Source organism: Sylvia atricapilla, chromosome 4 (assembly GCF_009819655.1).
Source record: "Sylvia atricapilla isolate bSylAtr1 chromosome 4, bSylAtr1.pri, whole genome shotgun sequence".
Classification (NCBI taxonomy): domain Eukaryota; kingdom Metazoa; phylum Chordata; class Aves; order Passeriformes; family Sylviidae; genus Sylvia; species Sylvia atricapilla.
Window position 1 is genome coordinate 45,137,855 of NC_089143.1, and position 24,354 is coordinate 45,162,208.

General features: G+C 37.9%; 1 protein-coding gene and 1 long non-coding RNA gene across 2 annotated transcripts in view; one reads left to right on the top strand and one right to left on the bottom strand.

The window, feature by feature from the left end:
- Positions 1-24,354, bottom strand: part of LOC136360476 (uncharacterized) — a 254,845-nt gene that overhangs the window by 86,846 nt on the left and 143,645 nt on the right. The window lies entirely within an intron of this gene.
- Positions 1-24,354, top strand: part of TNKS (tankyrase) — a 126,508-nt gene that overhangs the window by 22,166 nt on the left and 79,988 nt on the right. The window contains 1 exon segment of the mRNA XM_066317746.1: positions 3,810-3,905. Within this exon segment, the coding sequence (XP_066173843.1) occupies positions 3,810-3,905 (96 nt within the window).

A 24,354-nucleotide genomic window follows, 5' to 3' on the forward strand; every position in this document is an offset into this window, starting at 1 on the left:
CATTTCAGATAGTATGTGAAAATCAGAATCTGAAGTATTTTAGCAGTTGCAGTGAGGGTAACTCCAGACCAGTCTTTATTTGTACTATAGTTAAGGTTCCAGGGTTTTGTTGTCCATATGCAGTATTAAGACTCAGTAAAAAGAAGAGCTTCTTTATGCTGTTCGTACAATATGATCTGTAGAAAAGTTTGGGATAGCCTGTTAATGGTATTGCTAGATTATTAAGGGCACTGCCTCCATTACAGAAACATGATATACCCCAGTGTTCCCATTTTCCAAAGGAAATAAACCAGCATATCCAAGTATGTCAATTAACCAAGTTTCAGGAGTTAATTTTTGTGCGCAACATCCCTTCAATTGCCTGTTAAATGTACAGAGCTGGAACAGAAGTTTCTTGATGGAAACTATTTCCACATTCCCTTTTCAGGCTACTGAGAAACCATCCTCTAAAACCAGTGTGCCGTGTTTGAAATCCAAAATAGCTACAATTAGCTAGAATGGCTTGTTCTGTTTTTCTTTATAGAGGGAATGTTTTTTTCTCCACACAGGAGATCTGTCTTGAAATTTTTATACATCGCTGGCATATTGAAAAGGAAATTTCAAGAGACACACTGTGTCTAGATCTCAAATGCCCTGTCATTAGAAGAAACTTTATCTTCAGCTAAGGTGTTAAAGGTTTTGAACATGCAGGAGAGCATTCTATTAGAAGCTACCTGGGGTTTGCCAGGTATTGAAGTACAGCTGTGTTACACTGATAGACTAAACATCAAATGCTGGATTTCTCTTGTTAATTCCTGATGATGACAACATTCTCACTAAGACATTTTTTTTGTGAGATTATGTACTTAAAAAGTATGGAGATATTAGAACAAAATAGTCAATAGAGGAAATATAAGAATAAGATGGCCTTTGTGACCCATTTGCTTCCTTTATTCATATGCATTCTAATGCAGTCTTTATTTATATTGGTTTCTTTTTCCAAGATGCCGTTGCCTTCATTTCATGGTATAGATGTGTTTCTAGAACTGAATAAAGGTAGTATCTGCAGTACCATACCCTTGGCTGTTGGAGAAGTTGGAAGATGAGTGGGATGAATGATTGCAGAGACAAGAAGGAGAAGTCTCATTTACAGCAATTGTGTTCTGATAGGTTATTTTTCTGAACCTTGTTTGGCCACTTAAAATGTGCGTTTCACAGACAGTCCGTAATTCTGGAGCTTGCAGACAACCAGCTTAAGCCTTGTTTAGTAAATTTTTAATGTATTTGCCTAGGTTTTAAACAGTCTAGAAACTGGACACAAAAATTTTATGTTGTAAGTCTTGGCCAAATCCTTCATGGTTCATTAGTATAACTGAGCAGGTTAGATACACTGCATAATCCTTTGTCATTTTAGCCAGGAGAGGAGCTGGAAGCAGTACTGTGTGTATCGTCATCTGTGTGTGCCACCAGAAGTATCAGGGAAGCACTCTTGATTGATTTGCACAGGGTGGAAGAATCAAGAGACTTGAAAATTTGCTTCTCTTTTAGCACTGAGCTCAGGCAGTTGCAAATGCCTTTGAGAGTTCTACATCTGTTACCTGGCGTTTTTTAAAGTCACCTTTCTTGCCCTAACCTGCCTCAGGTTGGCGTCACATGCTAGTCCAAACCTCCAAATGGGTCAAATCCCAATCATTCCTCTCTCTTCTTTCTTCATGGACTTCTTTTCTCTTTTGCCCTGCCACATCTTCTTTTTCAGTTTTCTCCCCTAGCTCTTTATCTGAAGCTTTTTGCTGTGTGAATCCTTCGTTGCCTTCTGGTCCAGTCAGTGCTGTGTTTCATCATTTTTACTGCCTGCTTTCTCTTGATAGACAGTTGGTGGTTATGTCTTTCAGGCTACTACTCTTACACTGGTGCCTCTTGGGACAAATGGGTTCCCTCTTCCTAGGTGTATAGAGTCACTAACAGGGTCCAAGAGAAGAGAGATGGGACATAGAGAATCTGTCTCTCCATACTCAGTTCCTATACTGCATGTCGTGTTTAAAAAAGGTCTCGTTTAAACACGCGATAGGTCTTGTTTGCCTGTTCCTACTGAAGTGTGCCTGTGTGGCTTGAGAGGCTGGCTCAGTCTCAAACCTGTCCCTGAGTAAGATCTCTCAGTGGGTGGTAGCATGTATGGCACAGATGGTATCTTCAGAAACGTAGGTGCTAGATCCTAACAAGATTCAATGAGCACGTGCTAGCTGTTTTTTTTTTCTCTCCCCCCATTTTGGTGTTTTTGTCTTGACATGGGGAAAAAAACCCATCACCAAACAAAAAAGCTTAGGTTTTTCCTAGGCTTCCTACTTGAGTCTTCTTTCAAAAATATCAGGCAATTGCACCTTCTTGTCAAAGTGTAAAATAAGTCAATTTCCTTCACTGAAGCACCAGACTTGTGCAAAAATTCAACTTGGGGGCAAACATTGCACCGTGTAAGCTAACATATATGAAATTTGGCAGTGTTTGAAGAAGTTGAAGTCAGAAATGCGTAAGAAAAGAGGTTTGAATAAAAACAATACTAAATTTAAATTCTAAAATTTCAATTTAGAAAAAAAGGCTTTCTGAAAAGTGTTTTGCTGGTTAAAGTTTTTTAAAATGTATATGTGTGTGTATATATATTCACACAGTATCAGTAATTAGTTTTGTTCTGAATTGGGTTATGTTTTTTCTGGAGAATTGTCTGTGAAGTATTTTTGTACCCTTAGTTACAAAAACTGTTTGCAACTATTTCTTTGTTTTGATTTCTTCAGTCCAGCTGTATCTCAACAGATGTTAGGTGAGCAACCATAAATGTCTGCTGGTTTTTATTGCTCATCTCCTTGACCTTGAGTCTCTGTGTACTGTCCTGTTATTCACACTTATACAACGTGTGTTGCACTCAATTTTTAATATGTTGTGCTTATTTTGCATGACACTTGGGGCCTTTTTGTCAGGCCTCTACCATGGGCCTTATTTTCCAGCTCTGTACAAAATGTCTTGATATTGAGAGGTGGTGATCTGTATTGCATTATGTTGTTTCTGATCAAAAGGGTTCACAGGTGAAATAGTGGGATTTTTTTAATGAACTTTCTAGTTGATAGTGTACTGTTACAATGCCTTCCTAGCCTTATGACTGTATATTTTATTCTAAGTGTTTATATATATATTTGAGCTTTCATGTGTTTATAGGCTTAGTAGGGAAAAGAAATACCAGTGAGTGTAACAGCCTCTGAGCATCCAAGTCTGCAGGGTACCAGGTTACAAATCTTACCCTGTTACACTTCTTGAAGGTGAGCTGATATGCCGTGGTTAAGATTTCCTGCGCAAGTAATGAGGCACTGAAAGGCTGAAGTATTGCTGATTTATAGAGGCGGGGTAACTTGGGATAGTCAGTGGAAAAGGAACGGGAGTGGTAACAAGCAGCAGTAGTGGTAGTAAAGGCAGAAGCAGGTTCCACAGCAGACTTCCCAGTGTGAGTCAGTGAATGCACAGCATACCAGCTAGCTGTCAGGAGGAGCCCAAACCCGACTATTGCAAGAGAGTCGGGGTTCATGTTTATCATGCAAAGTCATGTGGTCTTACTATATCTTAACTTAGCCTGAGTCTGGAGAAGATCCTTTGCTGCAGTGCTTAACAAAAAAAAAAAAAAAAAAAAAAAAAAAGGAGAGAGAGGGAGGAAAAAGCCAGAAGGAAAAATAAAGATAAAGAAAATTGTGCAATGTTTGTTTATGCCTTCATCATGCCGAGGAGACACTTAGCAGTAAATAACCTGTGTATACCTGAGGTAAGATACTGTTTCTGCTTTCCCTGCACAGTGCTGCTGCAGCACGGAGCTGATCCAAACATTCGGAACACCGATGGGAAATCTGCACTGGATCTGGCAGACCCTTCAGCAAAAGCTGTACTCACGGGTAAGATGCATACATCTCTCAGCAGCGTTACCTGAGTTTATTTTGTGTGTATAAGTTCAGCATCAGAAGAGTCTTTTGCCTTTCCAGATTTTCTGTTGTGTAAGAGCATTTTAAAACTGTCTTTTACGAGATTTCATGTTGATGTAATTGTTATTAATCTGCTGTGCTGCTATAGGCTTACTTATTCTACTTATGCTAATGCTGTAATTTTCTGTTATAATATAATCTGTTATTTACTGTATTTTTCTGAATTTTTTCTTTTTAATTGATACCCAGTAGACAGATTGAACAAGATCCCCTAGCCCCTGAAAGAAAAAATAAGAAAAAATCAGGTCAATTGTTTTAAGACCTTCACTGTTAGGCAAGCAAGGACGTTTGTGTAACTATAAAAGTACCTGGGATCTGAAAGACAACCTGCTACTGATTGCCGAGATCAATACTTACGTTAGATTTTGCTGCAGATTCACATGCTGCTCTTTCCTTCCTCTTCCTTGTTAGTCATTTTGGGTTGAACCCTTTCTCATCTACCAGTTTTTTTCCCATTTTTAGGGGCTATTAGCTGCAAAACAATGTTTCATAAAAATATCCTACAGATATAACTCTGTTTTTACAGAGCTTTGATTTTTTTTTTTTATAAATTAACTGTAGTGGCATACCAGTGAGCATGAACAGTATAATATAGTAGCCTGCCAAATTGGTATCAAGAAATACATCGTCCTCTGTGCTGATTTTGACATCCAGGAAATAATGTTTAAAACAAAGTAATATTGGATTTTAAAATATATACAATTAGATTTATAGAAAGGGATTCAGCAGCTGAGGTTCATTTGAAGGAATAGCTGTTTTTCTTTTGCCTTTATTTCCCCTATTCTCTCTCTCCTTTTATTGACAGCTTAATTTATAGGTTATGTGCTATGAAACACCCATATTCTTTCTTCAGATTATGTTCAGAGCACACCAGCTCCCTTCACTTTGTCGAGAACATTTCCTCATCTTCTTTTTTCAGTGCGCTGAGCACTATACATAATTATTCTACAGTGCTGCAGTGATTTGAGAGTGCCTTTGGAACAGTGTACTTTAAATACATATGATTTACTTTAATTACTCTGTGTCAAATTTAAACACGTTCCTACAGTGTTAACACACTAATGTTAGCTGTGCTAAGCAGGTTAATCTGACTTTTGGCTGCTAATGGGTACACTTGTACAGATGCTGAAGATAGAGAAGGCAGCAGGGAGTCAGTATACCTCAGAAGTGTTGAAGGATATATGCCATTTATTTGTGGGGAACTTTATATTAACCTACAGTGTGGGGCATTTACAAGCCCCAAGCTGCTCTTCAGGCTATGCAACTTCAGAGGATAGTAGAGGATTAGGAAAGTCTGTGACCTCGTGTCTGCTCCACTGATTACTCTGGGCACTGGATCACCTTGTGCTTTAGGCGGGGAGAGGGCAATGTGTCATAGCAGACAAGTGGACATGGATTCGAAGCAGCCCTCTGAGAACATCCAGTGAAATCAGCCAGTGCCCATCTCTGGGCTCACCCCTAATGCCTCACACACAACATCAGTGAATGAAGCTGTCTGCAGCCAATGAATGTTACCAGGTGGTGCATGTAGACACACATGGTGCTATATTACGTGTTTAGTTGTTCTTAAAAAGGCATCAGTTTTGTATGTGTTTGTTCTTCCCAGCGAGAAAATCAGCTTTTGTTTTATCAGCTTTGTCCTCAAGGTGGCTCTTGGCTACGCAGGGCTCTGTGCTGTGTACCTGAGTTCCAGGCTGTGCTAACAGGGCTGGACTCAGGCTGTAGCTGCCATGTGATGCGCAGTAACTGAAAAACCTGACACTGGAGGTGTCATTTAAATGGAAGCTAGCTATTAAGGGCTATATTTTTTTGGATATTGCTCTGTTTTATAGTATCTCTGTTAGGCTGCTATTTCTTATGCATTTTCCATATGTTGTTACCTTCAGGTCTTGCTTCATCTCTCTGAAAGAAGGAGGCTTAAGGGATTTCTTAGGATCTATCTGACTGGGGATAATCTTTAGCTACAGCAATGCTTTGCAATTAGGTGCATCAGAACTTAAAGGTATTACTGGATTAAGGATGAGTAGGATATATTAACTTAATTTTCAGTATTTAGTATTGAATTGTCGGATTTTAGGAATGCTCATATTTAGAGCTTTTGGAAGTGGAGCACAGTCCTTAATTTGTTACTGTATTTGCATCTTTAGGCAGCATGCATGTCAGGGCTGCTCTCATTGTTATTTTTGACTCCTTTCTCCATCTGTGTCTATCATAGAATGTCCTGGGTTGGAAGGGACCTTAAAGATCATCTAGTTCCAATCCCCCTGCTGTGGACAGAAGGCACCTTTCGCTAAACTAGCTTGCTCAGGGCTCCATCCAACCTGGCTATAAACACTTCCAGGGATGAGGCATCCACAACTTTTCTGGGGACATGTTCAAGTTTCACTGTAAAGATTTTCTTCCTAACATCCAACTGAAACCTATCCTCCTTTAGTTTAATTCCATTTCCCCTTGCACTATCCCTACACTCTCTTGTAAACAATTTCTCACCATCTTTCTTGTAGGCTCTGTTCAGGTACTGGAATTCCACAATTAAGTCACCCCAAAGCCTACTCTTCTCCAGGCTGAGCTCATAGGAGCTCAGCCTTTCCTCATAGGAGTCATGATAGACCATATGACCATAATAGACTTTTTTCCACACTGCTGCTGTGTGGGTTGTTGAAGAACACAGATTCCTCTATCGTTACGATTCATTATGGCTCATGTAACAACATATAGAATTCTGATTTCTTCAGAGGACTTACAGGAAACTTTATTGAAAGACAGATTCTTTTTATACAGTGTTTTGGTACAATGAATAGGCTTGGTTGGAGCCCTGGTTTGTGCCTGAGATGTTTTGGTTTTCTGAAATTCTTTTTCCAAGGAATTTTCTGTAAACAAGAGACATGTTTTTGTACCTGTAACTTTGTTTTCATTCCTTTTCCTAGGAGGGACTTCTTCTTGATGTCCCTGTGGTCTGACCAATGTGATTGAACAGGTTTGTCTTCTTGTCACCAATCAAATTGATCTGTGTAAAAAAGTATATAAGGGAGACACATCCGAAAAATAAAGGAGTAATTTTCAGCCTTCTGAAGTTCGGAGTTTGTGTTGTTGTGGTGTAAAACGGCATCAATTGGTCCTTTAGGGCACCACTTTTTTTTAAACATCTCTACCAGTAAACTAGTTGGAAAAACACCAGGTGTTAGGAGAAGGATATCTGCAAGGTTGTTTTGGGCTCCTCCTTGTGATTTCCCAGGCCAGACTGGGAGAGTTCTGTACTTGGCTTTCCCACAGGCTTCAAGTTTCTGCCTGGAGCCTAAGAATCCATGTTCTGACCACTGTCAGTTCCCACATTCCTCTTAAAACCTTTCTCGACCAAGTATTTGCATAGGTTCATGGATCTGTGTTAATTGCTTTGCGAATGAACTGTGATTACAGCGTCCCTTTGACCTCTAACACAGCAAAAGTAAACAAGTGAACTTGTTGGTAATTGATTAAACCTTTTCAGTTTGACAAAGAATTCTGTATGTGTTTTAAAAGAGAAATTCCTGCTTCATAAAAAGCATTTCTGCTGTTTTGGCAGCAAATACTGAATCCACAATGACTTGTTCTTTTTTGTCTTCCAGTCTAGAATAATGTATACGCTCCTTTTCACCTGGATTGCAGAAAGGATATGTAATGCAGTAGTTTCTGGCATGACTTCCAGCCATTTTCCTGCAACATCCTCTTAAAATATATTTTTACAAGGATACATAATGCAGATGAAAGGCTAATATTTTGATGGAAATGGACTTTGAAAATTTCTTCATAGAATAAAGGGAATTTTATAGAAATTCCCAGTATCGTCTTCTCTTAAAAAAGAAAAAGAAGTTACATAATTGAGGAATCTGCTTTTTTACTATTTAGAAAACAGCCTATTTTCCTCCTTTTGCAGGATATGCAGCATTTGTATGAACCAAGCACTTCATGTTTGAGAGGGTGAATATTTTGTTTCTTCTTCCTTAGCATCACATACTGTTCCTGAATCATATTGTCAGAAAAAGAATTGTAGTCCTCTTTTTCTCTAGTGGTACTACAGGCTCCAAAACCGTATCATAACTATGAATATCTAAGAGCTGTTAAACAGACCAGATTAATATCCTAGTTTATTTTAGTTCAGTTTGTCTTTGGCGTTTGTGGTTTCTGAGGTGGGGACTCTGTTGCCATACATAGCACTGTGGCACTCCCATCCAGAACAGGGCCTTTGGGAGCTTTTGCACTGCCAGTCATATTAGTCTTCATTATTTTCTTACCCTGATTATTGCCTCTTTAAAGATTAACATCCTTTTATATCTTCCCTATACAGTATATGATGAGCCAACAATATTGTGAATGATGCATTTTTTTTTCTTGCCACTTATTTGCCATAGTATCTGCTGTTCAGAAATGCCTTCTTTATGTGAATAGTTGTTCTTTGTACTTGAGCAGTTTCCAAAGGAGCTGTTAGCAGGAGCTGAAGGCGTTTTTGTTGGAATAATATATTTTTGTCTGTTTCATGCCAGTGTTTTGTGGGGCTGGTTTTTGTTGGTTTCAAGGATTACTCCCTTGAAACAGATCAAAATGAAAAAAGTCTGAAATCTGCTGCATCTCTAGATTAAAGGAAGATTTCTTAGGTATGAAATAATGTCTTGTTTGTTAATAGAATCAATTTTCAAAGTTAAACAAGACTCTGATCTTCCTGCTTACTATGGAAATAATGTCGTTTTACAAACAAAATGCTTTAGGTCCTGTTGAGCATTTCTCACTTGAGTTTTTTGGATGTGAAGGACAGCTTGATGAGTAAGTATAGCTGGGCTAAGGTTACTTGAGGTGTTAATGAGGATTCACGTTTTCGTGTTTGTCATGTCAGCTTTTTAAATTAAACAGGGAGCATAGTTCATACCTTGAAATATATTTGCACAATTATTTTTGAAGTGAACTGCCATTTATGCATAATTTGCTTGCATGGAAGAGAAAAATCTGATATTTCCCTACAGTAAGTTTACTAAATATCAGAAAATGGAAAATGGATTTTAGGTACACCTTACCCATTTCAAAAACAGTAGTAAGAGGAGAAAATTTAGTTTGTTAATTTTGTTTCTCCTGTGGCACCTTTACAGCTTGACTGTCTCAGATACTAAACTATTTCCTTCTGGGTTGGTGTTATTTCCTTCCAGGTACTCTTAGAATATTGAAAGTCTTCCAGATAGACAATAGCACTTCATTTTGGGAGGTGCTAACCTTCTCTCCTTTTTCCTTTAATTGATCTGATTCTTCCACAGTGTGTGCTAAATCAGATCATTTGGACAAAGTTTAGCTTCTGTCTTTACAAAACAGTATGATAAACATCAATACAAAGGGAAAAGTTGTTTCATGGTAAGGAGGGCAGGTGCTGCTAGAATGGTTTGGGCCATCCACTTGTCTAGGTCATTGTCCTTTCTGACACTAACACTGGATCTGCTGCCTTACAGAAACGACCAAGAAATCCTGCAGTTGAGGAAGATCCTTGACCTGCAGAAAATGTTCATCTTATTTTATATAAGCTGTTGATACACATCTCGAAGCAAGAGGTCTGAAGAGCCTTTTCCAGTACTTTCTTGAGCTTTGAATGTGTATTTTTGTGATTGTTACTTGTTTAGCATTCAGGTAGATTTACTCTTCCTTTTTACCAAGACCTAAGAAGAGAAAATAAACAATATGCTCTAGCTCACTGGTATGAATGCCATGTGATGCTTTTACATTTGGAATCACTGGTGATCTGTTACATTTACTTCCTGGAGCATTTTGAGAAATGCTTTTGTTTGGGAAAGTTGGGGCCATTGCTCTTCCAGTCTTTGCAAAGATATGGGGAAAAAAGGTACTTGTGGCACAGATGGGAACATAAAGTCTGGCATTTTGGTGGCCCTCATCTAGAAGCTCTAGATTTTAAATATCGTCTTATGTTTTTTAGAGAGTGTTATGATGATAACTATCTTGATGTATTTATAAATGTGCAGTTTTAAAAAATCTCATTTAGTGTGGTCTAGTTCCCACTTTCCTCTTTGAAAAAAGTGCATGGGTTACTTAGCAAGCCAGGAATGAAGTGCCATCTCCCCTCAGTTCTGGCATGGTCACATTTCAGTTCTATTTCACGTTTCATTTTTTTCTCATTGAGAGGAAAGTGGAAGAAACAGTCCTCTCTTTGTTCTAGATGTTATGCTATGCTTGGTGTGCACTTCTGCTGTATTTCTTCTTCAAGAGGAGCAGTTCTTGATCTTTATGATGTGGACACATGAAGTTTCACCTCAGTGGAAAGGAAGTTGCACTTTGGTGGTACTGCTGGAATCGCCACTTTCCAGCACTGCGTTATTATTTCAAGATAATGTTTCTTGATTTGAGCACTGTGCACTGGTATTGCTTCCAGTTAGCTTCTGGAGTGATAGTTTAATAGCTTTCATGGCATTTTGTTATTCCAGGTTTTATTCAGGCTAAGTTTGTTTTTTATTGCCTCTCTGATTGCAGAAGAGCTAAATAGTTTATGGGAGCCTCTAAAGCAATTTTGAATCCTGAATTTTGTGGTTTATATTCCAGTATAATTCTAGGTGATTTATATTATGCATGCAGTGTTTATTGCTTTGTCAGTACTCCATTTTGTTGCTCTTTTCCTTGGTTTGTTTTAGGTCCTTCTAGCTTCTGCTGTTTTTCCTCTAGTAATTAAATAATTAAAATATTTCCTTCAGTGTGGTAGGTTATTTAACACTAGTTCCAGTGTATTTTATCCTAAAGGAAACAAGTTATTCCAGCTTTTAAGTGTCTGAAGTATTTTGGTTCTGACTCATAACTGCATAATTTCTTTAATGTTTTACTGAGGGACTTGCACAAGGATTTCTGTGAGCTGCTGTGTATGTTTTGCTGCATAAAGTCCATTTCCTTGCCTTAATGTACTTAGATCTCTTCCTATTGTAACTTCAGCTCTGGATGCTTGTTTCATAGGGTTTATTTTTGGGATAATGAGAGCTTCTTTCTTTCCTCCTGCTCCATATTTTAGAGTTAAGTGCTATTATCCTTATCTTTTGTTTAGCCTTAGATGTGTGTCATGAAGCAGCTTCTTTGGAATGTGGGTGTCAGCCTAGATCAGGCAACTTTTCATTCTTCTTTGTAACTTCAGTTAGGCAAGGAGTTAAAAGTCTGTAGTCTGTTGTTTAGGTAGTCAAGTAAGAAGAGGCACTGTGGGATTTAGGATTGGTGTGTTTATGAAAAGCATGGTGTTGATTTATACCATCCCCCTGGCAAGGATTTTCATTCCTTTTTTTCTTTTTACTGTAATAACAATTCAGGAGTGTTTACTCTTCAAATGCAGTCAAACTCTTAAGGAGCCAAAGGAACAAATTATCTTTTCAAAGTTTTCATGGAACACCTAAATCAGGTGTTCTGGTTTCTCAGTTCTGCTGTCATGTAGAGTTGTGGATGCTTTGAAAGCTTTCAGAAATGTAATGTACACAAATTTGTTTAGCCTATACTTCACACTGAAATTTTACAATGTCAAACTGAAAAAAAGCATTTCTTCCCAAGGTTTGTTCTTATTCATATGGATGGAATAACAAGATCTCTGTAGCTTGTAAGTAAAGAATACAAAATATATTTTTCATGCTGCGCTAGAAAGATAATTGCAGAAAGGTGTAAGGAGCCTTTCTGTTTCCATAGTGCATCAGAGCACTCATATTCTTTTTGTTGCTCTGCCTTAAGTGCTGACCTATCATATACTTTATTGGCTTTTTTCCCTTCTCTAAATGTTTATTAGGTAATTTAATTAGTTGTTAAGTTTAGGCTTTTTTTTGTTGGTTGGGTTTTCTTTTTTATATTCTATGTTGTACATTTCTGATTTTCATAGCAATTTTTGCCAGTCTTAAGACCAAATACTATTTTGATATCTACTATGTTTTTCCATTGTCCATGGATAACCTTCTTGGATTATTATACCAAAATTGCCTTTTCACATTGTATACTGCATGTGATAATAAGCCAGGTGCAGTGGTAAGAATTGAGTGGATGGAGAATGCTTTATCATGTAACTTCTCATTTATTTGGTTCTGTTTGTAAGTAGGATAGCCATGCTGCAATTTTAACTATTTTCATGTAATTTTTGTGTATGCATTCTAATACGTAATTTAGTTTGTGAGCAAGCATAGAACTCTTAGGAAAGAATTTTTAGCTAGCAGGAAAATTCCTGCATACAAAACCTCCCGTTGGTTTTATATCTTGTACTGTAGCTTCTAGAGCAGTCTTTGATAGTTGTTTACTTTGTTTAAATACTGAAAGCGATGAGCCAGTCACAGCTGAAATCTGTGGAGTCTATGAATTCATGGACAAAACATTTAAGATTACGGTTTTCCAGGTTTAACGGATGAATTGAAAAGAATATTAGTGTTATGTCAGGAAAATATACTGACTAGGAAATGGGAGAGGCAGGCAATCTCAATTTTGCCTCTTTATGCACGTGTTAGGACACAGCCTGCTTATGAGACTGCTTACTGTTCCCCACTGCCTCATTCAGCAGGATGGATGACTATGCTCTGGGGAGGAATGAAGACTGCACAGTGTGGCTGTGCTGGGCACTCTTTCTGTACAGAGCTGCTGCACCAAATTTGTTGTGGTGAGAGTGGGCGTGTTCTTGCCACCTGAGAAGTGCTCCTGCTGTGATGAGCAATGGGCGCAAGATTCAATTCAAGTTCTCCGCAGCACAGGGCACCTTGTTGGGTCAGAAACTTTGTTTCCCCTTTAACTTTACTACGCTTGTGCTTAATGCAATTTACGTTCAAGTGTAGGATCTTGCCTAGGAGGCAATACTCTTTAAATTTAAAGGGACTTGAAAATTCTTTTGTAGATCAGATGATTTATACTTAAGTCTGTAACAGTGCTCTGTGGGCTTGTTTGAAGCTCTTTGCAACTTCCATGGCCCTGGTTTCATATTGCTCTTCTGCTGGGCTTGAGGCAGACCTCGTGTATTTATTTGTCTTGGATATCCGGTTTCACTTTAGGATGCTTTGTCATAAACTGATTGGTGATGTGCACTGGATTCTGCTGCTAAGTTGCTTCTTTCAGCTGTTCTCTGTGGTTTCCCATTTGTTAATAAAGCAGGTGCCGTGCAGGTAAGATTTATTTTGTTGTACTGTCCTTATTCATGATGCTGAATGCAGAGGGTCAGTCAGGGATCCTGTGAAAGTGGTGTGGTCATAGTGGAATGCACATACACACAGGTAGAGTTTAGCATGCATGAAAAGTTGACCAGATATCGGAGGGGAATGTGTTTTAATATAAATAGATTCCTGTAGCATCACCTTTTTTAGACTTTTCCCAGCACTCTCCTTTATTCCTGTCCCTTATTTGTGTAGGTATCTACTCACTTTTCCCTCGATTTGGGTAATCCTAACTGTAGTCTTCAACAGTTTAGATGTATGGACTTGGATTTATTCGGTTGGCCACACTAGGCTTTTCTAAGTTTGAAACATGGCAGAACTCTTGGGTTGTCCAAGTCTCTCTTCTAAAATATCCAGATGTTAAAGTTTCTTCTTAAAGAGAGTAGAAGAATTCTATATTGTATTCAAATATATAAAACATTATATATGAGCTTTGTGGATAGCACAAACACTCTTTGTCTTACAGACATGGTAAATCTATAATTTAAAAAAAAACTAAATTGAGATAAGCAAGAAGAATTTCAGCCTGAAGGATTCCAAGTTGGCTGAATGACGATTGGGAACTATTGTTTAAATCATAGTTGTTAAGTAACCTTTAGTTTCCTAGCAGCTATCACAAATGCTGCAAGCTCTGTCTGCAGTTGGTTTTTTGTGAAGTAATTTCTTGAGCGAAGCTTGTTTTGCTTTTGTGTGGTGCTGTGCTTAGACCACCTACCTTGAAGACTTAAAATTAATTGACATAGAGAACTTTAGTAGTTGTAGCACTATTTAATAGAAATGGAATTGACCTGACTTATTTGATGAGGTGATCTGATTCAGCAGGCTCAGATGCAGTTTACCTTTCATATGGTCATGGGATCTTCCTTTAATACACAAAACTTTCCAGAGGTGAAAGAGTTATGGGAAGCTTATACTTAGGGTCATGTTACTTTTACTGTCACACAGGCCAAGCATCACAGGTCTGATGTGCATCTTTTGTGCCACGACACAAGCCCAGTGTCCAAACACTTAAGGCCATTCACACAACTTGTTCTGTTGAAGGGGCAGTGTGTGGAGCAGAGAAGGGAAGGGAGAAGAAGGTAATCAAAAACAAATGGCTGTAACCTCTTCCTTATTGGACAGGTTGCAGAGAATAGTTGTAACCTGTAAGAGACTGTTTTCTTTCTAGAAATAGTCCATATACCTTCTACAGTTGACTGTGGCATAATATGGAGTGTTAATATGGAGTCTTGATACATATATCTCTACTTAAAGAGTGTCCCACTTAGAAGACTGAAATAGAACTGCATTGCTTCTGTTGTATTTTACATATGCTTTTAACTCTGGAGAGAGTTTATGCTGTTTTTTACTGGGGCTGTAGTGTGTGGGAGTGTTGTAATTCTCATGTGCACACACATATGTGTGTGTGTTTATATTATAAATAAAAATGAGGCACTTCTGGGCTTAAGTAATAAAAGTATTGTTTTTATGTAGTTGAAGTCACAGGTGTTTTTCATTGCTGCATAAAGAGGCATCTAGAAATACACTTCTCTCTGAATGAGTATTTTAATGTTTGATGAATAAACTAAGAAGTTTCTATTAAATTAGGGAGCCATTTCACTGACAGATCCATTCAAGCTATCACAACCTAAGTATTGACTACTAAGTTTGAAGTCACAGGGTTTGGAGTCTGGTGAACTTTGGTTTGTTTTATCTTTTGCGAGGGTGAAAGAAAAAGCAGTTGTGCTGACTGTTTTAAAAAATCATTAAATTGTTTAATTAATTGTCAGAATTATTTAATTCTTAAATAAAAATCATCCCCAGCTTACCTATACTTAGAATAGAATGTAGCTTAAAAATGCTAAGTCCTAAACAACCCAAGCTGTATTTATATCCATTTATGAGGCTGCAATAAAAAAGGAAGGAAAAAAGCCTACTTCTGTAGTGCTTGTCTAATTTCCTGATTTATCACTGAAAGGCAAACATGCTGTGGTGGATTGTGCTGATGCATGAACTTGAACTTTGTGGAATACAATGTATTTTATATTGTATAGGTAGCACTAGAAAGAAATATTTTAAAAAATTGTTCAAGTAGCTGGGTGTTTCAGTTTCATTTGGGTGGTGCCAATATGTGGATCTGTAACTGAAGAACATGGAAAATTTAGTCTAAAACGAAGAAAATTGGATGGAACTGTTTTTGAAAACTTGGAGTACTTTCGTTTGTTGAAAATGTCAGGCGCAACAGAAGATTTATTAACTTCATTTCATGCTTTCTAACTATTCGTTGTGATCATTAAATAACAATCAAGGCTCTTTCTGTGTGATGAGAGATCACTTGTTATACTTCAGTTTTCACTGGGAAGAATGAGTATTAGCATTTAAATAGAAATTGCTAATTTCTTCTTGCATATCCTTGGGTTTCAATCCTGCCAGATGCTGAGCTACTCTAGCTATGATCCAGGAAAGGTTGGGCGTTAAGCTTGGGGGTTTATTCAGGTGTTTAAATCCTACATACTGAAACAGGGCCACGACCCTCACTATATTGGGAAGGAAGATGGAGACCATTCCAATGGAGGTCTCTGGCTGCTCTTCTCCTCTGGGGTAGAGTGGGTGACAGGAAGGCAGTGGCTGTGGTCTGCATCTTGTGAGTGGACAAAGCCTTGTCCCAGATTTTATAAAATGCAGCAAGTTACATGTAAAAAGTAATATTTTTTTTCTGCGTGCAGTTATTTAGTGGTATGATATGTGGGCATAAAGGCATAACGCAGGTCAATGCAGTATTTCCCATCAAAGTAATGAGCATGCAGACCCATTATTTTGCATTTTCTATTTTTATTGTCTTCATGAACAAAGAAACATGGTGGGGTTTTTTCTTTAAAAATTGAAGTTAAATTTCTGAGAAGTAGAGAGTGTGGTTGAGATTTTAACTAACATTCAGCATTATCCATGATGGTTGTTTATGAAAGTGTTGTGTTAATGTATGAAAAGGCAGAACTTGCCCTTCAAACAATATGTGTTAATGTGAGTAGCCTTCTTTTTTGTGTCTGTCCAACACACTTCTTAGCTGCAAGATGTTTGGCTTGGTGCTACTCCTTGTGGTAATGGGGCCTCACATGTCAAATCCTGGGATAAACATAGGATCTCTTTTCTCTTTAGCTTTCTCCCACAGCCTCCTGCAGTCACTGCACTGCAGTCTTCCACTTTGGGCATGTGGTTCTTCGTGGAAGCATTGGCAGGAGCCTCTGATAATTCAAGGGTGTACCACAACCCTTGAAAATCCTGCTATGTTTATTTTCCCTCACACCAAGCAGCACAAGGGGGACACAGAACAATAGCCTTTTTTTCTCACTGTATCTTTAGTCTCTTTTTGTAGAAATGAACATTGCTGCATTTTCATTTCAAAGTTCAAGAGTTCTTTTTTTTATATTTGTTATTTTCTTATGACTAGAGCTGTTACATCTAGGTGGTGGGTGAGATTTCTTATACTTGCTGTTAATCCTTGCCTACTTGATGAGGCTAATAGCTGCTTTTTTTGCTTGTTTGGGGTTTTGCTCGTTTTATTCTTTTGTTTGTTCGTTTCTGTGGAGTTTTTGTTTGTTTGGTTTTTTGTTAATTTGGTTTTTTTTTACTGCTTTTCCAAGGGTAGGGAAGGATTTTACTGGGTGGGGGGCTATTGTCAGTCTCTTGTGGATGTAGGATGAAGATTCTTTCTGAGCTACAGGAGTTTTCTTTGAAATTAGACTGAATTTGTCATTTGTATGTGGCTGCTTATCAGACTTAAATGAAGGTTCAGTGTTCATAATATAGCAAAAATTAACTTACTATCAAGCTTTATGCTGAACCTCTATGTAATATTTTTTGAGGTGATTTTTGAAAACTTGACCTCACTGGGAAGTAGGAAGTCTTCTGTGTCTTTGAAAATGCAACAGCTGTGGTCTTCCTTTATCTTTATATCTTCTATACATGAAAGACAAACTCTGGCAGAAAAGATTGTTTTCCTGTCTCACAAGCCTGTTTGTTTCCAGTGTGCTTCAGAGACATTTCAAAATTACATTTTTTGTGATTTGTACCCAATTTAGTTGCATTTAATTATATGCTTCATAACTTCCCCCTGTAGTGCAATGCAACTGTTCTTATGCTTAAAAGAACTATGTGATTAAGTGCTTTACTTACTTGGTAGCGTTGAACAGTTTCTAATTTTAACATAATAGTAATCTATTGTCAGTCTTGCACGAAGACACAGAATTTTGGATTGGTACCGCATTATTAATGGAAATCTTTCATGCACCTGGCAAGCTACATTGTAAGTTAAGCAAAATCCTTTTGTTTTGGAAATGCATTGATAAATCATACTCTGTTATGTTGCACCTCTTACAGAGCTAGAATTAGAGAACAGTAGACCATAAAGTATCTGCTACGCTATTGATTATCTCTCCTAAATAGTTAGTAGGTGTCTGAAACCTTTGCTTTCCACAATGCTTTTTCGTATCCCACAAGGACAGGTACAGTTTTGTTCAGAGCAGAATAGTAGTTTTCAATGCTGGTTTAGAGACAGGGTCATGAGACTTGTTACAAGTGTTATAGATACTGTTTACAGACATTGGAGGCATTTTACTTTTCCTTGCAACAGCTTACAGGCCCAAAACTTGGACAAAAAAAGTTTTATCTTCTGTGCTGCAATTCTTGTAGTTTAATAATTTCCTTTCTATAATAAAAGTGGGTTGTGTCTGATATTTTATTAGTCTGAAATGTTTTAAGATTAAGCTTCTCTCTTTATGGACAATAAGCTTATTTCTCTGTTGCTTTGTTTCAGACTCCACAGATCCTGCTGCTTTGGGTGATAAGCGTTTTCGTAATGTTAAGCACTTATTAGACCATAGGTGGCTCATGTATTTTTCATTGTTGCATGTATTAGTCCTTTAAACAACTTGGGAAAATAATTTTGCCAACAAAAAATTCTGGGATTAGATCAACTAAGTTTGATCTTTGAGGGCTGATCACAAGAAGCAAGTTGCAGAGTTAGAGCCTAGATCAGAAGTGAGAAACACAAGCTGTCTCCGTGAGCAAGAACTATTTTATAAAATAAAATATAAAATCAGCTCCCTCACACTTACCCAGTAGATAAAATACTTTCCCCTTGCTCTTTGAGAACAGGGAAGAGAACCTGTGAGTTGTCTTTCCTCTTCAGACTTCCCATGATTGTGTGCATGTATAATTGTTGGCTGAAGAGCACTGTCAATGAGCAAGCTGTTTTCAGCTGTCTCCTTTTAGCACTTCATTGGGAAATCATTATCATATCCCCAAGCTTATTTTTTAATAAAATGGCAATTTATATAGCTGTGTCTATTAGAGTTAGGACAACTTTGGTGTTGGGAGCAGTACCCTAGGCAGAACATGAGGCCTCGATCCTTGTGTTAAGTCTGGACAAAATGTTTAGAACTAGAAATAAAATAAAATAGCACTGGTATTTAATTGACCCATAAATGTAATGGTCCATCTCTGCAAACCAACTGCATCTTCCCTTACTAAAACCTCAAGTCAATTATCTTTTATACAGTTATTCTAAAGAAGTTGCTATAAAGCTTTCCTTGTCAGTAACTTCCTTATCAGTAAAAAATTACACGCACAGTAATTAAACTTGCAAGCACTGATCATCTGAACAAAGTCCAGACCTTGGAAGGAAGAAATTGACCGCAAAGTTCACGTCATCGTGTCTCTCCTGCCACATCTTCCTCAGTTTCCTGCAGTACCTTTATGGTTTTCACAGCTTTTACTTGGTTAGAAATTGCAAGAGGGCCCTGACAGTATTCCCTTCCTCCCTTCTTCTTATTCTCTTCACTTTTCTGTTTGATACACCTTGTTTCTCGAGGAGGTTCTCGATGGACTGCAGTGTGGACGGATATCTATTCTGTCACTGTGGGGGGAATCACTTCTCTGGCACCCGCAACACCTTCTCCCTCTTCTTTTTCTCTGACCTATCTGTCTGTAGAGCAGTTTGTCTCACATGTTCTCACTCCTCTTTTTCAGCTGTTCTGCAGTGTTTTTTACCCTTTCTTAAATACATCAGCACAGAGGCATCACCAGTGCCACTGGTGGGCTCAGCTTTGGGTCTGTCAGAGCTAGCTCTGAGTGGCTGTGTCCAGCACAGGATAACCCCATATCCTTTCTCAGAGAGGCCACTCCAGCAGCACCTCCTGCTGCTCAAACCTGGACACCTGCACACAGTGCAGCCTGGTAGGCAGATAAAGTCTCCTGTTGACTAAATTGAGACTCGAGCTTGTAAAAACAATGTTAACTTCAGCTCCCCAAATGAGCCTCTGTTGTAATGATTGACATCTGCTGTGTACCATGTATACATTGCTGTCAGGCTTATTTGAAATACAGCCATCTGGAATTTAACCTGTTTTTTAATACTGCCCATTCCAGAAAGGCCCTTGGCTCCATGGTGTGAATGTATCAGTCATTCTGCTTCTATCCAGAATGTGATTCTTCTGCAATTTATTTGTCATTTAAAAAAACCCAATAAATTCATGTGAAGAAATGTTCTAATCTCTTATTTTTTCACAGTAAAATAGCCTAAATTTGCAAATGGCTATCTTCATATTAAAACTTAGAATAGTTGGAGATAGTGCAAAAATGGGTAGACCTCCACAGACCCCAAACTTCGCAATTTACCTTTTCACATTTTACATCTAGTCTTTTGGTAACATTCTTACAACATGAATTTTGGACTTTACATTTTACTTCTTAACTGTTCTGGAAAATACTGTCTCTGCAGGAGTAAGACGTGAAATATTATTTAAATTTCTCTGATTTGAGCTTTCAAAAGAATGAATCCTGAATGCAAGTAATGATACTGTGTACTCAAGCTGTATCTCTCCTTGGAAGAAACATATATTACTCTAAAAAATTTAAATGGATCCTTTCTGCAATAATTCATGAGATTTTCTTGAGAGTTTTAGCTGTAATTAAAGACAGTCTATATCATTATAAGTAGCATGATCTTTCAGCTCCTCAAAAATGATGTTAATGTAGAATGTAATAGTAATTTGTCAGTGTACATGAAGAGGAGAGGAGTTATAATTTTACATTTAGCATTCAGCACATACACATTTTGACTACTGTGAATTTTGGTAATTTCTATTGCATTATGCTTTACAGTCTGGTAATAGTTTAAAAAATATATCTAGATTTCATTTGGCATTGCTGCAGTGATGGTTGTTAGTACTTATGTAAGCAAAAACATCTATAATGTTAAAAGCAGAATTTTATGGTAATTAGGATAACACTTTCTATTCTAAAGAAAGCATTTTTCCTCCATATAGAGCAAATAGAAATAAAGCTGAGGATATTAAGTGTTGCATTTTATGGGTAAAGAAAATGTCATGCTGTGTGACTACTTACCAGAAGTTTTATTTCCTGGTATTCATCCTGTCCCAGTAAGTCTCTTAACATTTTCCAGAGGCTTCACAGCTAGTACTTAAGCTAATAGTTTTTGGATTTTAGTATCACAGCCAGAATAATAATTTAGAAGTTCACAAATATGCTTCTAAAATGTCCCTCACCTCCCTTTCTCCAAGGACTGTCACTAGGAAGTGCATAGTTCCCTGTCTGTTGGGATGTTTCCACATCTATTCTGTTTTTCAGAACTAGTATGTATAGAGCCATTCATAATGGGTGTGTACTGTGATGGAGAAAGCACAGAGGGATCCACCTGTGGCTTTTTCTGGTGCAAGAAGAGATTAGAGACCAGTGTATTGCAGTGAAGATGGGATCTGTTAAGATATATATACCAGTGTGCCAAAACAAATCCTAACCTGAGAAGCAAACTGTCATCTGAATACCTCAGATATCATTAAGAGTGCTGAAAGTGAAGTTTTTTTCTGAGGTTCAGCTACTAGGGCTTAATGTGGTGCTACCACTTGTTTTTTTTCATTTCTGCCAGAGTATCTTGTGTTTCTTTCTACAGCGGCATATTTTACCAGGAGGTTACTCCTTTGCCCTGGGTTATGATGTTCTGTATATCATGTGTTCGGTCTGGTAAATTTGCTTCAAAGATATTCAAAAGTGCTAAGTCTAGAAAGATTTGTACAGGGGGGGCGTTTTTTGCCTCCCTTTGGTGTAGGTAATTTAGTCTTGCTGCAGGCCATGTGCACAGACCAGTAAATTTGAATATATCTCTTGCCCAGGTGGTCCTTCTGAGAACATCATGGGCATGTCAATGACATGATTTGGCATGACACTGCTGCACTGTATTCATGCCAGCATGCTGCATGACCTACAGAGGTACATTTTTGAAAGGCTGCTGAAAAATGTCATCTCAGTTTGGACCTTCTTGCTATAATGTTCTTCCTGTTTCTGATTGTTGATCTCATAAATGCTTGTCCTGGTTTCCCATATTTGATAGGAAAAGCGAGAAAGTGTTGTCAGACTGTGCAGGTTAAATTGAAATTTGCTATAGGTCTGTTCAGAAAAGTCAGTTTAAATTGAAACACTGATTTAGTTCAACAATTCTGCTTGATCTCATTTCTTCCTTCTTAGTTGTCACTTGCTGTTCGTTTTAACAGAGATATTAAACTTTCTGGGAGCCAGAAATACATGAGATTAATTTATTGCTGTTTCATTCTAGTCTACTATTAAAGTTAATGGGTTTATGTCCTTTCTGTACTGTATAGTTTGAATATCTGAGGTCTAAATTCTGGTGTGGTGTCACAGAATTTCAAGCTCTCAGGCTGGAAGCGACCCCTGAAGATAATCTAGTCCAACCCACCTGCTCAAAGCAGGGTTGACTGGAGCAGATTGCTTAGGATCATGTCTGGTCAGGTTTTGAAATCTCCAAGGATGGAGACTCTGCAAGTTCTCTTGGCAGCCTAATCTAGTGTTTGATCATTCTTGCAGTTGAAAAAAAAAAAAGTAAAAAAGGTTTAGTGGCAACAAAATAAGTTGCTTTCTCAGTGTCTGAAATCAAATATTTCCGTTGAATTGTTTTAATATATCCACAGTTGGTACAGAAATTTCAAATTTGGCACGTGTCTGTGCTGGATTCAGAGGTGTGCCTTTAGCAGCCCCAATGGAAGTCCACCTCAGTTGGAGTGACTGTGAGTTTCTGAAAATTTCCATTTGCAAAATTTCCAAAGAACTTATTATCAGGTTATGGCCAAGATGTGAATACTTTACTGCTGCTGGAAATATTTGTTCCTGAAGGTACCAGCTATGCTTCAGGATATGGTAGCAGGTATTGAAATGGTGGGAAATTGAGGAAGCAATGCAAATACACATCAGCAGGCTTGACAATGAGTTGTTAAAGACCTGTTCAAGTTATGCGGTCATTTGGTGTAAATAGGGTGTATAGAGTTAGGTAGTTGTTAGGGAAATGCTTTGAGCACTTAGCAGAGTGACAAAGCAGTTAACAAGGATGAGTTTTAAAAAATTACTGTTGTCAGAGGCATATTCATTTCAAATTAAGGAAGTAATTAACATGAAGCAATTAGTATGCTATAGTATGTGCTGTGTAAACTTAAACTGGGTTTTAGTTGCATTTACTTTGCATTTCTTTCCTGATAACAGCCAGGATCCTCTCTCTTAAAAAAAAAAAAGAAAAAAACCTGTTGTATTTCTGCAATTTCCTGATTCCTCCACTTAACAAATAAAACCAACAAATGTTGAAGATGACAGTTGGTCAGTCACAACATTTAGTAACACTTCTCCAAGATTGCTCCTTCTTGTTGCACCTCTGCTCTGGAAAACGTGTGTAATCTGCTGGTGGGAAACTACATGATTGAAAGTTTGTCTGTAACTTTGCTTAATGATCCAAATGCAAACTTAGTGAAGTAGGTATAGGAATGGGGGGAGGTAGGAAGATTGCAGAAATATCTTAAGGTGAGAATCAGATGTGAACATACTCAGAAATGTCAGAATTGAAGTTGCACAGATAACCTGGGTCCAGGTCTTGGTGATTTTTTTTCTGTCCTAGCCTTGTAATTGGGGCTCCTTATATGCTGATAGTTCCAGATCTTAGTTAAGGTAGAAGGACTTGTATCTAGAGTATTAAATCAATTGGTAAATGGTAAGTTGTAGCATTTTCACTTTGATTTAAGACATAGCTGAAATATAAGCTATGGTGGGAAGCAGCACCTCTTTTTTTAAGTAGGCAGGCTTTATAAATATGGTGTTGACAAAGGTTATTACAATGTCAAGGCTCCTAGTTTTCTCCCAGGCATTTTGTTTACAAATGCTGATTTCAGCATTTGGAAGCATCAGATTCTTCCCAATCCTTGCTCCAGAGGGCTTATTGAACTGTATCAGAATGAGGAGGGAAAGGCAGCTAAATATTGCCTGACTTCTCACTCTCATATGCTGAGTGGAAGTCTACTGTGGGAGAGTGTAGGATAAAGGTGAAGTTTCTTGTTACTGGGAGACAGTTTTGAAACAGTCCCTTAGTATACTGTGCTGTTGGCCTTCTTGAGTATGTCAGAAGAGCTGGCCTTAGGCAGGCAATACCAGCCCTCTCTATATACTGGTGAAGTTGAGTTTTAGCCTCCTCTCCTAATAAGATGCTTATTTCTCTACTTCCAGTTTCTATTACAGGGTGAGTTTATGTAAAATACTGAAAAGTTCTTTTATTGCTGTCTTGCATGAAAATTTAAAATGTCAGCTCTGTCATTGTGAAGACATGTTAATTTTTCTCATATTAATATGCCTTGAAACAATTTCTTTTAGTTTTTCCCCGAATTCACGTTCCTTCACCCTTTATCTTTCTGTTTCCTCCTCGCTATATTTGTTTTTTTTTCAAGTTAAATTTTAAAATATTGAAATTGGGTGTCACTGGGCATAATGACAGTCAGGTTTAGTTCCCCGCTTTGGAAATATAAAATCTTAGAGGCCTTTGCTATCTCTCCTGTCAACAACTCATTAAATATATGGTGTTTTGGGTTTTGTTTGGGGTTTTTTCAGTGTGGGGTAACTGGTCTGGTTCAGTCCTGTGGACCTGGCACACAGTAGTAGTTACTAAGTAAGGGTCTACAGTACATTCTTTTGAAAACTTCCTGAAGCATCTGTATTGGTGCCTTGCAGGACTGCTACAGCAAGTCAGGATTATGATTACGTTGAAAGTCCTCTCCAGACATAGAATAAAATGCTTATGTAAATGTGCTGGAGTTCAGAGGTATAGGAGACACCTTTGTCAGCCTGTCTTGTTACAGCCCTCTGGT